The sequence below is a fragment of the Podarcis bocagei genome, assembly GCF_964188305.1.
Source record: "Podarcis bocagei genome assembly, chromosome: 1".
Lineage (NCBI taxonomy): Eukaryota > Metazoa > Chordata > Lepidosauria > Squamata > Lacertidae > Podarcis > Podarcis bocagei.
In genome coordinates, this window is record NC_138125.1 from 42,003,741 (window position 1) to 42,026,776 (window position 23,036).

At 40.5% G+C, this 23,036-nt stretch overlaps 1 protein-coding gene across 1 annotated transcript in view; it reads left to right on the forward strand.

The window, feature by feature from the left end:
• SPRED1 (sprouty related EVH1 domain containing 1) overlaps positions 1 to 23,036 on the forward strand; it is a 75,798-nt gene that overhangs the window by 40,327 nt on the left and 12,435 nt on the right. The window contains exons 2-4 of the mRNA XM_081209593.1: positions 7,119 to 7,293; positions 14,678 to 14,846; positions 16,087 to 16,136. Of these exons, the coding sequence (XP_081065719.1) occupies positions 7,119 to 7,293; positions 14,678 to 14,846; positions 16,087 to 16,136 (394 nt within the window). The remainder of the gene's footprint in view (positions 1 to 7,118; positions 7,294 to 14,677; positions 14,847 to 16,086; positions 16,137 to 23,036) is intronic.

Sequence of the window (23,036 nt, forward strand, 5' to 3'; positions counted from 1 at the left end):
AATTTTGTCTTGCGAGGCACCACTGTATAAAATATTGACTGTTTAACCAGAAGTAGGACCTCACTTATATTCCAATTGGTTCACAGTGGCAGTGGCTAAGCCAACCAGTATTAATAGTGGTTGGCATTTGCAATGCTTCCCCGGGTTCTGTGCTTCTTCCCAATAGAAATTAATGGTAGCCATTTACGTTTATGAGTTGGATAAAAGTATTGATGGACACCATGGGAACAGAGGATATAAAGGCCCTGGAAATCCCAGTTTTGTCCCCTCCCAACTACAGTATGTCCCAAACCTCAGCCCCTTTACTTTGCTCCCATAAAACTTGGAAGGAGGTACTGAGACTCGAGCCAGTCCTTGCCACAGATCTCAGGCCTTGGTTCTGTTGGTCACCCTGGGCTAGAAGGTGATGGAATGTAGGAAACTTTTATAATGATACAGTTCCATTTGTAAACCATCTAATATGGAATTGGAGTCCATATGATTTATTTATTTATTAAAAGAAGGAGCCTCTTTGTCATTGGGTTACAATCTAGCAAACACAGCACAAAGACTTTCTGTTCCAGGATATAGGCTTCTTGGTGGCCTGTCCCCCGCTTGGTGCAGGCTGACAACAGACACTTCCTTCCTCTTCCTTAAATAAAGATCCTCCTTCCCTAAATAAAAGTAGCCTTGTTTATCTTCGCCTGCTCTCGGGAGACTTGTCTTTTTGCTGGCCAGAGGTTAGAATTTCGCTTTAGCAAGTACATTTGTGTCATAGCTAGTGGAACATCTTGTACTGCTATCTGACCCGTTTGCCTGAGGGAACTGGAAGTATTGTTTGATGTCCTGCATACTAAGCAATTGTCCATAGGCTGTGTGGATTGCATCCGGAATCTTATCAGGATCAGAACACAAGTTGTCATTTGGGTGGACTAGAAAACAATGGGCGACCCCTGGTATCAATTGAAAATTGATACCAAGAGCTCATAAGCAGAGGGTGAAATACATACTAAGCCCAGAATCAAGTAGATCTAAATTGTCTGCACATTAACAGAGCCCCACATGACAGCCCATATGACAGCTGCTACCATAGGATAAGGTCTTGGTTATCATACATAGCAATTTTTCCCCAAACTACCATGGTCATTTTCAGAAGAGGGTGGAGCAGTGGCTGAAACCTGGAAAGGATGTGGTGTTTCCACTTTGATCTGAGAGGGCCTGGTACAGAAACATAGATAAAGTTATCTTTCTATTAGTAAGTGAGAAGCATAGTAAATCAATTTGTTGTAAGTAGTGCCCTCCCTTTGCTCCAGCAAAAAAGAAAGAAAGAAGATGCTATACTTTTATTACTTTTACTACTCTCCTAATGTGATTGTCAAATAGTGATCCAGGAAACCCTCAATGAGAAGATATATGCAAGCTTCTCTGAAAGATGCCTGGCCCATGACTGCTGACCAATGTTCCTGGTGAGTGGAACTATAGACAGAAGTAGTAATGAGATTGCAATGAGATTTACACATTCTACTCATGTAAAAACATGCTGATTCCCGGACTGTCTGTGCGCCGGATTGAGAAGGCGATTGGGCCGCATCCGGCCCCTGGGCCTTAGGTTGTCTTCCCCTGACCTAGACTCTAGAGAGACCTCTTTAGATAAAGACTTGACAATTTTGAGAACTCCACTCAGATGGAAGACTAGAGGAACCCATAGCAGTCCAAAAGCAAAATGAGGAGCTCTTTGTCTCAGGGATTTCTTGCATGAGCCCCCTTCGACCCCATGCTCAAAGAATTTGGATATAAAAATACAAGGAAAATTGGGATTAGCAGGAGAAGGAGGAAGGGCTAATGGATTGTTTTCTGAGCATAGTTGGAGACTGGCATGTTTAAATGTAGTAGCAAGAGGTTGAAGAGCGGGATAATTGTGGGGAAGGTATAGGGAAATCAAGGGATCACTTGGTCATTGTGGAGTCAGGGACTACAGGTAGTCAACTCTTCAAGTGAGACAAGGAGTTAAGAGGGGAAAGAGGAAAAGAGCAAAGGATTTGGTTTTGATTTTATTACTGGAAAAGGAAAATCTTGGGCAGAGAGGGAGGAAGGAAGGAAGGAAGGAAGGAAGGAAGGAAGGAAGGAAGGAAGGAAAGAGAAGGTACTTGGGCGAGCCAGAGCAGGGCATCACATCTAGAAATGTGGTGATGCTGAGAGTTTCTGAGAGTGAGTGGGATGTACAAGTGTTCTTTTGCCAGGTAGATGGCAGTTGAGAAGCAATATATTGACAGCAATATGGTCAGCCAACTCATTCTTCAAAGGCTTTCACCAACACCAAGGATATTGCTAAATATGTTCAATAGAAGGAGCACAGCAGGAGCTTCTTCTTCATTGGGAGAGTGGGGCCACAATGTTAAGAACCATAGCTGTCAAGTGTCCCTTATTTGAAGGGACAGTCCCTTATTCCAGCACCATGTCCAGTTGCTGTCCCTTACTGATGGATGTCCCTTAAATGATGTCCCTTAAATTTGAAAGGAAGCAGCTCCTCTCTCTCTCCCTCCCTCCCAGCCGGCCAGGGAGGAGGGAGGCTCCAACTGTGTTGCTTGGCTGTGTTGCTCACCCAATAAGAAGTCTAAGAACAACTGGGGGGTGGAGCTTGCATGCCTTGTGTGTGGCTAGTTAATGCAAGCTGAGGGGGGTTTTGAATGCTGGACGCCATTTTGTTGCATGTGCTGCTGCAAACTTTGCAGTGCAAAGCCAGGCCAGGGAGCCATCTTAAGTTGAGGCTGCATAGGCCTTATGGTGCATGTGATTCAGATTCTATTCAGTTGAACCTCTGGTTACAAAGTTGGTTGGACAGTGTTCTCGAAGCTACCAGCATGAGTTTGACCAGACTGCAGGAGGACAGGAAGACTGGAGTGCCTGGAACAGGTGAGGCTGCAGGTCACTTATTTTCAAGGCTGCTGGTCACTTATTTTCAAATCTGTAAGTTGACAGCTATGTTAAGAACTGATTACAAGAGTGAATTGAAGGTGGCAACTGCAGAAGGTACTGAGCAGACAGAAGCAACAAAAGGAGAGAAGTGTGTAGAAAATGGCAAGGCAAATTCCCACAATTTTATTTCCTGTGATTCACCCAGAATGAAGTTGTTCGTGCATTTAGTTGAACCGTAATGTTGCAGTTTCAGAAAGATCTGCTTTCCAACAACTGCAGCATTTCCTAGTGGTGATTTGGCATTCAGGATTTGGGAAAGGAAAGGGAGGGAGGGAGGGAGCCCATGACCTGTTCTCAATTCTCCCTAGCGGGCAGATGAAATATTGTTCTAGCAGGCCCCCACTCTTTTCCAGATTTGAATTCTGTGCTCATACTTGCTGCGTTGGATTCTCTCAGGAAGAAGGGAGGTGCATCTGTGAAATTATTTTTTGCTGAAAACAGTTGATTATGATAATGACAGCCACAGTGAGAGATTCATTATTCAGCAGAGACTTCCACACCTCAAGATCACAGAAGATGGGTTTCAGGTTTGCACAGTAACAAGCCTAGTAGAAGAAGAAATACTTTCTTCATGTACAAGTCAGGCAAAAGAAAAGCTTGCCAAGAGTACTTTGCATTCAGAGTCTCTCGGCACAAATTTGAATTTTCTTTATAGTGCAAGCAAGCAGTTGAATTGGTCTGTCACTCCTTTACTCCTCTTATTACTTTCTCACCAAACCCGAATATTTCAAGATACTGACTGAGCAGATAGATAGATCCTACCTGAAATGCGAGCCAATTCTACGTAATGATGAATTTTATGAGTAGAATTGCAGCAAAGAAAAACCTTTACTATTTATAGTAGTTTGCTCATTAATTCATGTTTCTCCTCCTCTGGATTTCTGGGTTTCTCTTGAGCTCATGGTGATAGAAGCACGTCCATAGCATTTTGCCTGATTAAACTGGAATAGTATTCTGTATAACTGCTTCACATGAGAGAGGAAAAAATAGACCACTAACTTTACTGAATTTACTTTCCTTCTGAAGTTGAGGACGGGAGATCCTTTTTCCTGCTTTAAGGGGGAGAATGTCATTTTTGGGATTCCTTTTTCTAGTTTGTTCTGCGAAAACTGACATTCGTCAACATCCTAAACTTACGCTTGTCAGATAAAAGAATAGAAACACAAATAAACTCAACATCCTCTAGGCATTCTAGAAAGATGAGGTATGCATACAATCCTTTCAACTCTGACCTTTGTAACTTTAATTGACATATTGGAAACTTCTGTGGGTTATTTAAAAAAACTAAGAGGTACTTGACTGGGGGGGAAATGCAAACATTAAGGCAACATTAGCTATCTGCACATACATAATAGGACCTGCAAACTCAAAGGATAGCTTCTTTGATGATGATGATGACAACGACGATGACTGTTTATCAAGCATTCAACATAGAACTTTCACATCACCTCATGTATTTGCATACATTAGTTTGTGAGACTACCCTAAGATCCTCCTTGTTTCTCTAGACAGCACACTTGGAACAGTTGATGCAAAAGATCTCTCTCGCATGAGTACACAGTTTGAGAGAGACAGAGAAAGAGTTACCGGGTATATAAAAAGTTTAAAAATGCTTATATGAAGGTATGTCTATAGAAATAAAGGATCTTTCACTGATCTGACTTCCATCTCTGTCATCTTGTCTCACTGTGTGATTGCACAACAGTTTCCATCACAACAATCAGCACAATGATTTTGGGCTTCTCGAGTAAGAATGGGCACTCCCTTAAAACTAGAAACACTAAAATCTGTAAGTGAGCTTTTAAAAACTTCCTTGACACTCCCTAAGAAACCTCAGTGAAATTTAGTTCTAAGGAATATGTAGCGCATGAGATCAGGAACTCATTTAAACCAGGATGAGAGTCTATTTTCTCATTACAAAGACTGAGTGATTAATTTATTATGATTTCCAGTGGAGTTAGCAGTTTAGATTACCGTACCCTTTGAAACTTGTGATGGTTGAGAGTGAAAATTATACGAATTCTTGAACTTTATGTTTCCAGTTTTTCCACGTTTGCATGTGTTTTAGGGAAACATGCTGTCATGTGTGTGTGTGTGTGTGTGTGTGTGTGTGTGTGTGTGCAGCTGGTGCAAAAAATAGAAAAGGGGGGCACCCCACATTCTACCCTGTCTAGCATGAGGCTAGCTTGGGATGTGGCAGTGACTCCACCACTTCTTTCAGTCCCACTGCTCAAAGCTAGAAGTTAGACTTACTAACTCTAGCAACTCTATACAACAAAATATCTAAATACAAGTATTTGGGTATGTCTAGGTAACCTTTATCAGTGAAAGAGAGTTTTCCTTCTGTTGAAGTGTCGTGTGATTCTGATCAGTGGTAAATAGAGGAGATAGTGGCTGTTTCAGACTGCAGTCATACCCCAGGTTACAGACGCTTCGGGTTGCGCGTTTTCAGGTAGCGCACCATGCCAAACCTGGAAGTACTGGAACAGGTTCGCAACCCGAGCATCCACTGTACTCTGATATATCTGAAGAAGTGTGCATGCACATGAAAGCTCATACCAATAACAAACTTAGTTGGTCTCTAAGGTGCTACTGGAAGGAATTTTTTTATTTTGTTTTGACTATGGCAGACCAACACGGCTGTCTACCTATAATTAGAACTCTGACATAAAAGGCTCTGATCTTACATGCATGCCCCTACCAGTGTAGAACAGCAATAAAGTAACTCCTTTTAACCATTATAAGGGCAAAGGGGGAGTTGAAAATGCGATAAGAGAAGCTTGCTGGACAATTTTAAGTGGCTCTCCTTAGGAAGCAAATGTGCAAACATAATGATCTTTTACTTGGTTTAGTCTTTAGTGCAGTGGGGTATTTTGATCCAATCTATACCCATTCATTTCTTACCAAATTAAGACAGTGCACAACTGAATACAAACAGGACCATTTCTGCCAACACTGTTGCCGTGGTTACCAGTAGTGAGTGATACTGCCTTGCCACACATTCTGATGCAAGGCTGTCACGAACACCCTGGTATTTTGAGTTTGGTGAGACCAGATTTTTTTACATTGTTTTGACTTTTTTTCAGTCAATAAATTGTCCAGCTCTTACCTCAGCATCCATTTTTTTGATCAATACCGTCAGGAATTCATGCAAATGGCTCGAGGACTAAGCTCTGGGAACACTTCTTGAAGACCTAGTGGTGTATCCCCTAGATTTTTGGCTTACTACAGCGCTATGTAGCACTCTGCTGAACATTTTTGGACAAGCCAGGCATGTTGAATAGTCCACTCAGTTAGAAGGATCTGGTAAACCCCAACTGCAGCTAAGGAGAGAAATGCAAAAGCCAAATTAAATATTAGTAAGAAGTAAATAAGCTTTATTGTACTAGCCAAAGGCCATGACAAAACCATAGAAACACTATCAGAAAAAGAAATATCTATACATCTATATATCTGTATAAAAAAGCAGAACCTCTGCCTAAACCATTGGAATCATAAAATACAGGTACATGCTTAAATTGGGGGTCTCCACACAGCACGCAGTGTTTTCCTATTTAGACCCCTGAATTGCTAAGAAGTGTGCATTTAAGTAGAGTTGTTGAAGATGTAAATGTTTTGAATAGTGCTGTCAGGCGTGGAGAGCCCTCCTCTTCCTTCAGTAACGTCACAGATAAGAATTAACGCACAGTTGATATAGTCCTTTTATTACAGCATCATGCTGCAAGCACAAATACACAGCTCTCCGCAAGGAGGGCAGTTGGCTACTCGAAATCCTCCTTCCGACTTCCACAGCATTTTAGGCGCCAACGGGAAGTACCTCCCTCCCTCTGACTCCTTTGCTCTCTGATATGTACGTTCGGATCTCCGAGTTTGTGGGGAGGGGGGGTCCCCCACACACTCAAGTGACGTCTCGACTAGCTGCCCCCTCCCTTCTGGCTCCCTTGTTATTAAGCTGTTCAGTTTCTGTGTCTCTCTCTCTGTGACTCTTCCCCCTCCAGCTCTCCATCAGAGAGAAGCTGGTCTGCCATAAAACGCGTTCCCCAGTCCTCGTCTTCAGACCATTCCCTGACAAGTGCAAATGTCTGTGCTGTGAACTGACTTAGTTTAAATCACATTCAACTAAATGGAGAAGCTAACTGCTTTTTCTCACCTCTCTCTTTCAGTAATAGTTATGCCCGTGTGCGAGCTGTGGTGATGACCCGTGATGACTCAAGCGGTGGATGGTTACCACTTGGAGGGGGTGGTCTAAGCTATGTCACCGTTTTCAAAGTCATTCACCAGGAAGAAAATGGCTGTGCTGATTTTCTTATACATGGGGAGCGTCTCAGGGATAAAACGGTAAGGACAACTATTTCTTTCTTGTACCATTATGAACATTCATATTTCTGTGTATCTTTCTAATCTGGACAATATGGGAGTAAGGTATTTTTATGATAATAGTTTCATTTTGTTATTTGACAAAAATAACAAAAACAAGCAAATGTCTGAGACAGAGAGTGTTTATTTTAATTTTTAAAAATTGCCTTTCATTTCATAACCCAAATAATATTTCACACTAGGCTATAAAAATCACAGTAAAACTGTAAAACAAACAATAAGAATAGGAATGTAGTCTAGAATACTGTTACACCAAGTTCTATTTTTAAAGCTAGACCACTTCAAACTGGGCTTCAGTAATTTGGAAAACCTAAAACTAATCACGTTTAAGAACAATAAATGGTGAGATAGAATGCATAAATATGACATTAATTTTATGTGGAAACAAGAGTTTTATTTATTTATAAATATATTTTTATGCCACTCATAGCAGTATATCACAGCAGTTTACAACAATGCGAAACTATAAAACCATACAGTAAAATTGTAAAAAATTAAAAACAAGTTAAAAGCAAAAGTTTGTTCCAGAACTGAAGAAGCATTGGAAAGGTGCGGGAACTTTATGCCAATTCCACTTTCCCATTGCAGCACCCTGCAACCCAAATCTGTTCCCGATAGTTCAGGGACCTTTCCATGCAACATGGAAGGTGGTGCAGAGGCTGCAAGGAAACCGCCCAAAATTGCCTTCCTTTTTCTTACATCAGTGGATGCCTCATTTGGATCAGAAGTGCTTCTGCAAACAGGACAACAGCTTTATGTTTTATCCAGAATTGCTTATGCATGTTTGATACAATCGCTGAAAACCAGGAGCTTTTTGAATGTTATCTGAAACCTAATTGAAGTCACTTCCAAGATTGGCTCCCTCAAAGCTGGGATTACATATGCAGGACCCTCCCACAAGGGCAGAAGCCAGCAACATAAGTTCAAGCCATTCAGTCAGCATCCCCACTGTAAAGTATCTCCATAGCCAGTCCCTGCCCCTGCGGTTTGGTCCCTTAAATGTTAGCACCAGCCTTGCAGGAGCCACTTCCATAAAGGCTGCTCTCCACCCAGCAGAACAACACCCAGCACACGGCAATCCAAAGAAATAAATATTTATTTGGGGGGTATATTTATTTATTTGGGGGGTATTCTTATTATTATTATGCATTTTGTGTTGAAGGGCAGTACACAAATTCAATTAATAATAAATAATTTGTGCCCTAAATAATGTTTCTGCCATTTAAAGAATCATAGGGCTTTCTTTTAATATGCGTTGCTATCCTGTGAGACCATTTCCTGTGTTCATGCTACCAGCTGAGCTGCTGATATGTGATGTAAATCTTTTCATGAATGTGGTTTTGGTCGGGTTTTATTTGTAGTGCTGAAAATTATTCTTAGATTTTTGAAGAGTATCTTCAGACATGACATGTCCAATGACAGCAACGTGTTCCAGATAGATATAGATAGATTTCTAATTTTTTGTGGCAGACCTTAGCGTAGGAACAGAAATAACTGGTTAGTACAGGCAAAACAGTGGTATTGGCTAGAATATGAGACTGGGGGGTGGGGGCGGGTTAAGCATATTAACAGATGCTGTGGGGTGATAGTCAAGGATATACCATATTCACTCGAGTCTAATGTGCCATTGAATCTAATGCGCACCTCAATTTTCAGAACCTTGAAACCAAAAAAGGATTTGCTGGCGAATGTAAATGTGCCATTGAATCTAATGTGCACCTTGATTTTTGCAACATTTTTTGGCCAAAAAAGGTGATATTAGATTCGAGTAAATATGGTAGCACCCTCTAAAGAGAAACTTCTTTTTCCCCTTGAAAGTGTTGGCTGATTGCTTATTATCCTCTTTTAAAGGGGCACCACTCAACTGCCCCTTTCTACCCTGCATCTTGATTTGTCATCCTATATAGATGCTGATACCCATATGCTGAGCAAATAAATTCCTGTTGCCATTTCACAATAGCCCTAGGTAGTAACACTAAGTTATTTATTGTCTAAAAAAAGCAAGCAAATCCTTTCCCCACTTCTTTCTTTCTCTCTGCCAGCAGCTTTTCCTACTTGCATCGGCCACAAAATTTGACCTGTATCCCTAGCCGGATTTGTTTCAGAGCTCCTCTGTGACTTTTCAATGTGGCTCTCAATTTAAGACTGAAGTTGGCCTGTTTAAAATGTTTCTCTTTTTTGCCCCTATTTGTTGTAATGTGGAGTCTAATAGAAGCTGTAAGTTCTTTTCTTTTTCAACCACCCATCCGGCATGGATTAAGCCTGCCCAAATTATAGACAAATTCATCCAGAAGTACTTGTGCAGGGCACCTTTAAAGTTTGATGTTTTAAACAAAAGAAAATCTATAACCTTTTGATTTTCTTTGAGAAATGTATGCAATTTGCTGGCTTGGTCACCCCTTCTGATGGGATGAAACCTGCCAAATTTCTGAACGACAGCTGCAGTACAAAAAGAATCAGGAGGGAGTGGGGACACCAGAAACCCCCAGGAAATACTAGGATAGGTTTAAAGTTGTCTCCCAGCAGTGACCCTTTAGCCCCAAGGGTCATTCGTGGAGAATTTACCCACCCCACTGGATTTTGGAGTGTGGTGTAGTGGTTAAGAGCGGTAAACTCATAATCTGGTGAACCGGGTTCGCGTCCCCGCTCCTCCACATGCAGCTGCTGGGTGACCTTGGGCTAGTCACACTTCTCTGAAGTCTCTCAGCCCCACTCACCTCACAGAGTGTTTGTTGTGGGGGAGGAAGGGAAAGGAGAATGTTAGCCGCTTTGAGACTCCTTCAGGTAGTGATAAAGCGGGATATCAAATCCAAACTCTTCTTCTTCATTATCTCTGCATTGACTTACATCCCCCCCCCCCAAGCAATGTGATTGGAGTTCTCTGGGAAAATAATTCACTGTGATTACAAAGCTAGAACTCTCCATCAAAATTAAAGATTTCCCCCTGACACAAACACCCCCCCCAAAAAAAAAATCTTGGTTTCACTTCTCCAAAATGTGTTTTTTGAACATCCAAGACCACAGAGCTACTCAGAAGCTTAGGAGTCCCTGCTCTGACTCATGACATCTTGGAGTGCTGTCCAACTTGGAAACATGAGAGAACCTTCCCTGAATCACCCCAATCTGTCTTGTAATTTTGGGCACACGCAGAACGAATGCGCTCCCTAACGTGAACAGTTGAAAGTGGGAAGAACTGGGAAGAGAAGCTTCTACTGTATCTGAGAAGAGCTGTGGCAATGATTTACTAGCTCTTACCCATGAGGCCAAGTTTGTTTCTGCTGCTGCTGTTTAGGCTGAGCATTTGACAATGGCATAGACACTTGTTGATGGTGGGGGGGGGGGGGCTAGGCAAGCATTGTGCAAGACCTACAGGTGATTCTGTCTCTGCTGACTGACGCAGGAGGGCAGCAGAAACAGCATGGGAACTTCAGAAACTTTGTTTTCACTGATCCTAGGAAATAATATATGGTATAAGAGTTCCCATTAAAACAAGTTTCCGAACCAACGTTTAACTCAAACTATCAGGCTTGTTGCCTGGTCAGTTCATTTTCTTCCCCGCATAGTTGCTCCTTTCCCAGTTAATGTGTTAATGCGCAAAATCATAAGGAAATGTGGCAGCTGGGACTGGGTGCCAGAGGAAATCGAGAGTAGCACTGAAAGGTATGGAGCAAATGGCAACAGGAAGGAATGACACATGGGCTCAGCTGGCCAACTGGAGAGATGTTGTATTTGTCATCTCTTGCATTTCCGCCCTTTGTACCTGCCATAAACCACCCATTAGGGTTTAGATCAGGCATGGCCAAACTTAATATATGTATAATTATATTTACATATATATGTATATAACTATATTTATGTATATAACATACACATACATACAGATATATAGCTATATAGATATACACGCATATATATACACACACGCACACATATACATATATATATATACACACACATATATAAAATAAGCTGCTGTGAGTTTAGTTTTATCATGGAATAGTGGGATGTAAGTGGCGTAAAACAGAGCTAGCATCATACAAGTTAAAACTTATTCTTAAAATAAAATAGAACAATAGGAATGCTTCCAGGAATGGGGGTTTCATTCGTCAGCCCCTTCCTGTACATGAAGTGATACCACCAGGCAGCACGACAGCTAGGATGTCATGACTCTGACTGACTGGAGATTTCTCAAACTTCCCTTCCTATGCCATACCATTTGATGAGGTGATTAAGGGTGGGTGGATAGAAAGGGAAAGCAAGTCTTCATGATTGAGCAAATTCCTGGAAAATTGAGGAAAAAATCCAAGTAACCTTTGAGCAGTTGGAATTCCCCTGTTGGAAAATGAACCAAATGTCTTAAATTCATAGCCCATTAGGTTGAAGTAATGGATAAAGCATAATTTTACCACCCTTCAAACATTACTTACAATCAAATTTCATAATGGCAATGTATTGTAGTTCATATCTGAAATGATCCAGTAGCTGATGAACTTTGCTAAAGAAAGAACTTCATTAGTTCTTTTTAGAGAACATTCCTCTCAGAATCTTCCTCAACAGTACTGATTCACAGTACTTTCTGTTCCTCAGAGCATCCATTCTCCTTTATCAGGCTTTTGTTTTGTTTTAAGATGTCTTTGACCTGACACCAGCAATTCTAAAATAGGGCTGACTTCTGTAACAGCACTTCCTCTATCACACCAAGGCTTCAGGCAGTGAGAAATGAATTGGCTAGAACTCCAGTGGTTCAAGGTAAACTAAATAGAAAGCAATGGCCCAAAACCTCTCTTCGTTTTGTTTTACAAAAGGAGCAATGAGACGAATTACTTTCAGAGAAAATAGATAGCAGGATACACACTAGATGATAGATAGATAGATAGATAGATAGATAGATAGATAGATAGATAGGTAGGTAGATAGGTAGATAGATAGAATCATGAGCTGGTTCTTGCAAGTGATAAAATGAGCAAGCTTTTAAGAAAACACATTGGGGAGTGATTCTACTTGCTAAGCTTTCAGACATATTTGACTTTGAATTATGAAGAATGCCTTTGCCATTGTGATTGCTCGAAAACATAAAAAAAATATAGTTATAGCTGAAAATGTGTGTGATCTTTGGCACAAAAAAACATTTGCATTAGACCCAGGAAGGAGTTTTAATCGGAATTCAGGCAAAAGGTTTGCTTTCTCAGCCTGGATGAGATGTGGTGTTATGATACACAGTAAAATCACTGTATTTTAGTTGAAGATAACTTGTGGCAAAAGACAGGGTACAGCTTCATGAATAAGAATCTTAGTTTGATATGTTATTGACAAAGAGCCTGTCAGGTACCTTGAAAAGTGATAGCACCCAGGATATGGATTTCACTTTGGAGTGACAGAGACTATTTCTGGACTTGTTTACCCAGCTTGTTTAGATCTCTGTTGGAATGTGAAGGGTTTTCTTCTTCTTTCTTTTCACAAAGCACCCCTGACATAATTGCACACTTCCTCCTTTATTATACTTCCCTTCCGAGATCTGGCTCCAGCCAGTCTAGTTGGAACAATTACCTTCCACTCTAACCTGGACAGGTCTGCTGCTCTTTTAAGCTATGTAAACATCAATGGAGAGTTTCTTTTATATGCAGAATTAAACATACATTCAGGCTTCAGTATTTTAGATTTTCAAATGCCACAGACTTGATAATATTTATTTTTGCTTTCCGGTTTAATAATGAGACATTTATTCTGTTACGTGTTACGCATCTTATTGTCTGGTATCCTTGCTTAACCGCAGCAAGACAAATGAATTCAAAGAGGAAGGCATGGGAAGAACTTCACCATTCATGACTTTCTGAACAAAGAGAAATTGTGCACACCCTTTCTTTTACATGGTGTTCTTCCAAAGTGGATCCTTTCACAGCATTTGGAGACTTAGCAAGAGTAGAGTAGTGAGATGAGAGAGGTGGGCATGGATGTGGTGTTTTGCTTGAGTATTGGAGACACTGGTTCAAATCCCCATTCAACCATGAAGTTCACTGGATCACCTTTAGCCAGGCATTACACATACGTCAGCCTAACCTCTTTCACAGGGTGAGGATATAGTGTGGGGAGCCATGTGTGTCACCTTGAACCCATTGGAGGAAAGACAAGATGTGATTGAATGAAATTGAATAGGAAGACTGAAGGAGAAGGAAGACCGGGTACAGTCAATAACCTCTTGGCCAGTTCTTCGCTAATACCTGGTTCAGGATGTTGTCTACACAGTTCGAGAATATTGTCCAACATTTTAGAAGACCTGGGCAGTGTTTGGAGCCAATGTAAAGGGAAAATCAGCTTGTGAGAAGCCAATCAGAGTGGAAGAGAAAAGTGGCCATGTTGCTGTCTTCAAATTCCCTTCTCCATAATTCGCCTTCTTTTCATAAAAGGCAGCCTGGGCTTGCTACATGTGTTTTGCATGTAATTAACTGTTACCTCCCTTTGTACAAAGTGAATTATGTGTGTGTGTGCATACATATCTACACTGGAATAAACTGCACAAAAGCATCTGTGGGTTCATCAAGACTTTAATAGTTGTGTGTATCTGAAGAAGTGTGCATGCACACGAAAGCTCATACCAATAACTAACCTAGTTGGTCTCTAAGGTGCTACTGGAAGGATTTTTCTTTATTATATTTGTTGTGGGATAAGAATCCTGGGCATGAAGTTCTAAATTTAGTAGATTCATAGGGTTCTGTTCATACATTTAGTTGCTTTTAGTTGTTTTAAGTTTACAAGCTGGCCTGGTTTATACATAATGCTAAAACTGTTGTTGTTGATTTATAAACTTTGGTTAACTCGAACCATATCTTGGCATTATGTGTGAACTCCGGCCTCCTCCTTAACTATAGTTAAGGAGCTGTCACAACCAAAAGGTGTAGCCATGAGTGTAAGAGCAGCAAAAATCAAAATCAAACCACTCTCAAGGTTTGACTGCTCTTGTTGGTGCTTTTAACTATTTTGTGGTGTAATAAACCGAAGTTTAAGTGATCATCTGCCAGGTGCCTTGGCTTCAACTGTGGTTTATTAACTATGGTGAATGTTAATCATGGTTTAGCATTATATGCCAACCATGTCACTGTGTACTTACAAAAAAAATGCATTGGTATTGCTGTATTATAGCCTGGAATCGGGAACAGCCAGTAACTAAGGCAAAAACTAAATTTCTTTCAAGTAGGTTATATATAAATGGTTTTTCACAAACTTGTCTGCTTTGGGGAGGAGCTAATTGGTCCATGACATGATTCATTTGAGAGTAGACTTTATTTTTAAACCTTGTTGTGTACAGAAGTCCCTTATGCTAAGTTTTTCCTTTAACTCTGCTTTTCAGGTGGTTTTGGAGTGTACGTTGAAGAAGGACCTTATTTACAATAAGGTTACGCCAACTTTTCACCACTGGAAAATAGATGACAAAAAATTTGGCCTGACATTTCAGAGTCCTGCTGATGCAAGAGCATTTGATAGAGGCATTCGTAGGGCGGTAGAAGATCTTTCCCAAGGTATGAATCTCTGTTGCATAAGCATTTTTAAATATATAGTAATAATTTTAAAATAACAATTATAGTAGTACCCACGATGTAATACTATATGTGTTAATAAAACTGTGCCAGTCGCCTTTTTGACTGGTTATCTGCAGGCAGTTGTTTCTCTTTTCCCACTCTGGGCGGCCCCATTAATATTCAAAATAAACATGAAGAGCAGAAGCATAACTATTGTACATTTAGGTACAGTGTTAATGTACATTCATTAATGTTAAAAGGCAAGCACCTGTTTTAGCCTTGAGCAAGAGAGCAACATGCAGCTCCCACAGAGCTGGTCTATGTGGCTGAGGGGTAATGAGCAATGGTTACAGCAGAGATAGAACACAATGGTGCAAGTCAGCCATGGTAATAATTCCTGCTTACCCAGGGAAGAGGCAAATCACAAATTTGTGTTTAATATTTTTAAAGCCATATACAAAGCTACCAAAGAGAGTCAAGATCCTTTCATTGAAGGACATTCACTACCTTTTATAGAGCATTGGCCACTTATCTAATTGTTTGGATTTCACTTGTATAACGTTACCTAACCTTCTTCCTTGACACTCTGTCAGCTTCTATGATGCTTTGCTGTGAGCTGCGATTTTGAATAGTTTCCAGAGGATTATTTACTTGCAAATGTGTTTAGTTCATATTATGCCAAGTGAAGTGAGGCCTTCAGGTTTAGCAACCTTGTTCAGCAGCGTGTGTCTTTTGTTTTTGAGTCTGCATGTTTTGTAACATACTAGCTTTCGTGAATGTTGAAATATCAGGATGAAGTGTGCTGTGCACATTCAGGACACCATTCTGTATTTAAAGTTCAAACCCCTGTCTGATCCCACACCAGTTTTCATACGGCTTAGGAAAGGCATTAAACACACTGCAATGTAATGCCTCTCTTGAGCCCTGAATTATCAGAATGAAATTTGATACGTTTTGTTGACATAATTCTCTGTTTGCTTGAACTTGACATTGGTAGTGTACATGCCTTGAATGCAGAAGGTCCCAGGTTCAAACCCTGTCATCTCCCATATAACAAAACTTAGGTGATGAGAAAGATCTCTGCCTGGATTCCAAAAGAGCCCCTATCACTCAGAATAGCTGCCTCAGAAAAAATGGAGAGTCTGGCTAGGGGTACATAGGAAGCTGCCTCCTACTAAATTCTCAACTCTCACATCTGAAAGAAACTTGAGATTTTTATGTTTGTCTTATTCTTCCATAGGTTGTCTGACGTCACATGATGAAATTGAAGTACCAGTAGATGGCTTTCCAGTAAGTGCTTTAAGCTTCCATTATGTTAATTGTATTGGAAGAGATGACAGGAGTTTTCAGTGCTGAAAGTAGTCTTACTTGTATTCGTTAAAACTTTTTGAACTTTAAATCTGCAGAAGGATAACCACGTGAACCGTCTTGCCTTGTAACTGTAGAGTTTAGGCTGGGTGACTTTTCTTTGTCATATTTAATTCTCAAAGACATAAGCTATTGTTTTGTTTAAGAGACATTTCTTTCTTTTTTTACCCTAGATGTGTTAATGAAAGAGTGAGTGGATATAACTAAGGCAAAGGGGTGCTAAAGTGCCTGAAGCTTAATTTGAATTAAGGCTGAGCTCTAGAAGAAAAATGTTCATTGCCAAAACTGATACTTGTGAAGGTTGTAGTATTATAAAAATGTCCTCTGATTGCATGCGGATTAAAGGGTTTAATGTCAGGCAGGCCTCATCAGGATTTAAACCTGTAACCCATTTTCAACGTTAAGGTTCAGTCACACAACATGAGAAGCAACAGCAAGATCATTAGTACTTCAATGTTCTTCCCAAGGCTCCTGTAGACAAGTAATACACAGTGACTACAAAAAATCCATGGGTGAAATCCAGTGGACGTATGGGGAATCAAGGGTTAGAGTTTATGGATTTCATTCACGTGAGCTGGAAACTCTTGTTCTAGTTTGGATTATCAGAAAGGCTTCACTTTAACTAAGGTAGTGAATTGAAAGCTTTTCAGCCATGGTCTTAGTGTGTGGTGGTAGTCTATCGCTTTTAAAAGTGATATACAGTGGTACCTCGGATTAAGAACTTGATTCGTTCTGGAGGTCCTAACCTGGAATGTATCTAAATAAGGATTAGATTACTTTCTTATTGCAGTGTTGGAAAACCCAATTGTTGTGATGTGTTTTCAGTGGTTTTTTTGTTTTGTTTTTAGTCAAAGATTATTGCACACAAGTAGATCACTGTTTCGTAAGTGTGTGACTTAATTGCCATATATTAAGATGAGTTACAAGCCTGGAAATGGGGAAAATTGCCAGTCTTTGCTTTTAAAAGCATATCATTACTTGGCAACACATGTGGGTCTTTCAGGCAGTATCTGTGTCATCCTTATAGGCAGCAGGCTGCATCATCAAGATTATCACACATTCTCATATATTTTATCTGAGAATAAACTATACCGTCCCTTCTGTAATCAGATGGGGTGTGCTTCATCTGTTTAACAGCATTCACACATGTTGATAAGCAAAGATGAAAAGGTGTAGGGTGGGTGGCCATAGTTTGCCCAAAATAGCCTCATAGACCAAATGCGTAAGCCTGGTGGGCCAAGAGTGGCCCACAGACTGGGGGCGCCAATCCTAGAGATAGAACAACATCACCTCAGAAGGTGAAGGTCTCTTGCCTTGCCTCAGGGAGCAGGAAAGCCCCCAATAAAGGTTGGAAAATGGACACAAAATGTCACGTTGTGGTGTTTGTTTGTTTTTACATAATTGAAAACAAACACCACAGACATGGTGTCCATATGAGAAATGTGAATATCCTGGAAGAAAGTTTCAGAAAAACAGCAACTGAAATACTGGTGTCAGTTGGCAACTTCCTTAATGTTGAGCTTGAGAATGATGGGTTGAAAAGAAACAGATCATTAGGGTGTTGCCACAGCTAAATGTAAATCCCTGTAGTCATTACACGGGCTTGATGCTGACCTGCAACTTATGAATGCATAGTGAAGTGTCATGGGCCCAGGACCTTGCTTAGGAGGCATTTATTTATGGGTGTCTATCAATGAATTGTAACATGTTACATTGGTCACTGGTCCTTTGCCTGAAAACCATTTTTCCATAGTTTCCAATAAAAATTACCATAAGTTTTCACACTTCCCCATGAAACATTAGCTCCTTATGTATTTTGCCTCACGTGAGATTCTCCGCCCCCTACTTTTAGAGAAAACAATTGTCCAGGTTACAGATAAATTCTTGAGATTACAAAACTGTTTTGTTGGTCACATTATTTTAAAACACCACAAAAATAGAGCATTTAAACTACTTGCGGCATACTTCTTTATTATTTTTGTAGGGAAGATCAAGCCAGTTAACTCACAAATAGTTTTGTGTTATTTGTGTTAGTTCAAATAATATTAGCTAAAACAGAAAATACTCTGTAAAGAATCTTACAATTTTTATGTTGGTCACTGCGGAATTACCCAGCTGGTTTTCTTTAATAATTTATATGTAATGTGTTTGGGAAGGGAAGTAAGAGTCCTGACATTAGCAGACAATCCTAATTTGGGAGGCATTATTAATACAGAATAAGGATGAGGAAGTTCCACAGGAAGAACTGGGTGACCTCAAGAACTGCAGTAATGGAAATGGAATGAAACTGAGTTCTGCCAAGTAGAAGGCTGTGAACTTCGAGTGATAAGAGACGTTTTTGTTTTCGGCCGGGGGCTCAGCAACAGGGGAAAGAGTTTGGGATCTTGGTTGATCACAAAATGACTGTTTCATTGATGCCGTGTTGTTACAGTATTGCTAAGAAGATAGAATCAATGTTTGCATTGATTTTGGCAAGGAATTATTACTACATCTGTAAAATGCTCTGAAGGGACCCCGTTTGGAACGCTCGTGCATTGCTCGAAAGAAAGTAATTTAGATTGCAATAAATGCAGGGGGGGGGGAAACAACCAGTAGGATTCTGGGAAATGTGGACCTATGTGGAGAGCACAGAGCAAGAGAATGTTGCTTTGGCTTAGCTTTTAGAAGGGTGAGTTCATGCTATGCAGAACTTAAGAGGAACATCATCCAGTGGGGGAAATAAAAATTAATGGTTACCGATTGTCTGCTAATTTAGGCTGGAGCTTTCTAATGGATGAAAATCTGATTCTAGTGCAAGATTCAGAAACCATCTCCCTGGAAAATTTGAGAGTAAAAATCAATGCTTTTTTCCAAGAATGCTGAGATTTCTGCAGAACATGTTATCATAAAAAACCCCCAGACGTTCTGTAATTTGTTAAAAATATGTTAATGCCCAGGGCAAAGAAAATCCTATGTCTTGGATTCACTTCTAAATATTTAGCTTAACTGAACTGATTAGGAATTTCCAACCAAAAGTAGCAGGATTAATCAGGAACTCTTAATCTCTTTATCCGATAATAAAGTCAAGGCAGTTTGGCAATTTGTTTTGGGGTTTTTTTAACAAAAATTATGTTCTGTAACTGCAAATTTAAATTTCTGGTTACTATTTTTTCTAGTTCCAGTGTCTGAAGGATGTTCTGGGTTGGATGAGGGTAAACAAGCTGAAGCTTAATCAAGATAAAACGGATGTGCAGTGGGTGGTGGACACGTTAAAAGGAAAAAAAGGAGGAGTGTATTGAAGCATTGGCTGGAAGGGGAAAATGTTTCTTTGCCTATATGACATCAGGACTAAGAAAGGTGGCTGCTGTTAGCCCAAAGTGCCAAGGCAGGCCAATCTCAGAGGTCTGCCAGACCTAATTTAGGCCCGCAAGCTGAAGATTCTCCACCTCTGGTTTAAAGCTGTAAAGCTTTTCATCAGCACTTAGGATTGAGCCTAGATATGCACTGACAACCGTGTGCACTCATGAAGTTTCAGTGTGATCCAGGAGTGCCAACTTGTCCTCGGAACCATGGGTGCCCAGGGCCATGGATGCCATGAAGCATGCATGACCCTGGCACCTAAATTTGTGGGTGCCCGGCCCCTTCATGGGGAATTTTGTGGGTGCTCGGGGTCCCAGGGATTTGGCACCTGCGGCGTGATCTGATAAGATCATTGGCCCTAGCCAACAGCTGGAAGGCCCTGCAAACCAGCTACACTTAGCCGTCACAATGGCCTAGTCTGGAAGTCACTAGTGCATGAACAACTGTGGCAAGGTAACTGGAGTACCAACTGAAATTAATAAAATGTGCCTCTGGCCACCCAAATTTCCCAAGTTAGTGCAGAGTCCAGAGACACATTCAAGCTTTCAGGCCACCCAAGCTAGTTTGGGTGCAGGCTGTCCTGAGATAACCATCTCCTAAACTGCTTAGGGCAAGTTAGGAACAGGATCAGGCCAGCAGGCCAGATCCTGAACTTTCCAACCATGATGCCAGGGTGGACTTTGGCATGTTGTTTTTCTTCCATAGGCTTTGCTGGGGTGATTGTGGGGAAAAGATTTGTCCTGTGTGTACTGTGGACTTTGGCAAACGGTTTGTGTGTGTCTTTACCCATGAGTTGTTTGACATGTTTTTAGTTTATATTTTAAAATTGTTTTACTGGCTAAAGTTAGTCAGTGACATTTCATAAGGGTGTTCCCCCTCACCCTCACATAGACGCTCGGTATGAACCTTTCTTGAGAGAAAGTTAAATGGTGTTGAATGGAATGCTGGGTAGAATGAGAATGAGAATGAGTGTTGGGCAGAGAGGATCAGTTGAAAAATGACCATGTGAGATATGAAAGTACAGACCAGGCCTCAGCCTTGAAGTTTAAAGTTCAGGTAAGCATAGGTGTGACAGGAAACAGACAGAAGAAATAAGAAATGAGTAAAAATAGTTTTGAGAGGTATGAAGGAAAACTGCTGAAGTGCACAGCAGCAGGATTTCTGTCAGACAGTTTATGAAGGCACAGGGGAGCCTTCAGCTCTTATTCTGTGTGGATGATATTGGTTGCCAATTAAGTACTTGTAACATAGAATGATAACTTCAGTCACATAGACTCCATTTGTCTATTCAGTTAGTGGACAGATCTGGGAAGTCCATCACTTTGCCACCGGCAGCCAACCAGCATCAAGGTAGTGGTGATGCTGGAACTAACAAGATAGGATGCCATATCCATTTTGCCCGGAATAACATGTCTGCTAAGACTGTGGTTGTAATTTCCTGGCAATCTGGAGCTTGAGTGGAAACTTCTGTTAATATGTTATTTTGTTAATTGAATTAATGTCAAAACACGTTGGCCAGCCTTCATAAAATGGCTGACTAGTCTGCTGCACTGCAATATCTTAGGTTTGGAGAACAGGAGTTTGTGCTCTCAGGGTATTTTTCTGTATGCTAAAAAAGGGGAAGATGCTATATTCTGTGCTGTACTGAACAACATGTCACAAAGTACAGTACAGTACTAAAAAGCCACCTTTTTGCTATAGTATAGTGGTAATGACTGTTGCCCAGACTATCTGCTGCAGATTGCCAAAGCAACTGAAGTTTTGCACACATGTTTGTTTGTTTTACAAAAATGAAAACTAATGGTTCATTTTGATTTTCAAAAAAAGATTTCAGAGTTTGACAGCCCACCTGGCAGCCGTAGGCAGCAAGGGATTGCATACACTATAGATAGGTGAATGGGCTCCTGTATGATTATTCAGCCCTTATTCCACCAGCCCACTTGGTTTCTGTGCTCACTGCAGAGGAAATGTCTTCCCTTTCTCCAATTGTTTTTCTTTTGCAGGTTGGAAACTGTCTGGTTTGTGAACTCTTACAAGTGGTGTGAACTGGTCTACTGCTGTAGTTTCTGTAATTAAATTTGGAGGCTTCATAGAGCAGACTGTTGTCTGTAGAAATTTATGACACAATAACCTAGCTAGGTAAACTCAAAAGCTCTACAAAAATCTGTTAGTCGCATCAAATTTTCTGTGCTGATTTGCAGTTATAAGTAGTCTAATCCCCCATGAAGCTGAAGTGAGTGCTCTTATCACTGCTGTTCAATTTAGGAGGCAAATTTTGCATGAAGATTAGTATGTCTATGTTTGCAAGAAGATTGAATTGATCCACACCTGCCAGGAATTGAACATTGCTTGCAATACAAAAGGTTTTGAATTACGTTACTTTATTGAGAGTAAACTAGGCACAAGATTGCTGTCTATATCCTTTTATGCTTCTTCAAAAGATACTCTTCCTGTTTTGCTTTTGTAGTTTGCTTTCATTTGGGATCCTAAAAGGAGGAAAATGTTGTATCTGTAATTCAGCTATGCTTTTAGGATGTGCTTTATATGGGAAATGTTCTGTCTTAAATGACCGGAAAATATTCTGCAGATTCTAGGCCGCTGCTGAAGGTATTCAGGATGTAGGGCAGAAAATATGCAACTAATTGTAGGGAAACAGCTGTTGGCATTGAAAGTAATTGCTCTGTTCTGCAGAATCACTAAAGCAGAGGTTATTTTGAACTTGAGTCTTAATTCATAATTCAAATGGGATATGGGTGTTGCTTTTAAAAATACAGTCTTATGAAAGGACTAATAAGCACAAGGGTCAGAAAATACGTAGCCTTTTCTAAGAGGTAGGAGAGTATAGTCTCCTTTACTCTTTTGTCAGATCACTTGTTCAGGGATAGAGGATTGTTTTAACAAGGCTTGCAGAAGAGCGCCGCGTTCTCTTACCCAACCTTCATCCTGGGAAAAGTGAGGAGAGGAGTTTTGAAGAAGAGAGGATCTCAGTCTGGTTTTCATTTTCTCTACAGCTGTCATCTGGCTTTGAGTTCTGCTGGGCTTCTACAGCTGGAGAGTCATTTTATTGCTTTTACCCAGCATCCTTTTGCTTGTGCACACAGAAATGTTTTAATAGTCTTGGAAAAAAGTCAGAGTATCTCTTAGCAACCATAGGACAGTAATTATTATACCAGCAGCTGGGAGCAAACCAGATTTCCGTTGTGCATTAAAAACTGGCGTAGGTTACTTCATAGATGATACTGGCTAGCCTATGCCAGTGCTGTGGTTGAAGGCTATTGAATGTGGGCGGTGCGTAATTGCTTTGGCAGTAGAAAAGAAGTGGGGATTTGTGCATCTATGTCTGTGTTTTATGTGAGATAGAGACCATCAAACACTATATTTAATGTGGCACGTTTTTATACTGTAAAAATATTTTGCTGGTTTTATTTAGTCTTGTTTTCAATACAATAGTAGCCTGTGTTTGGGCCTCTTACTGACAGAACC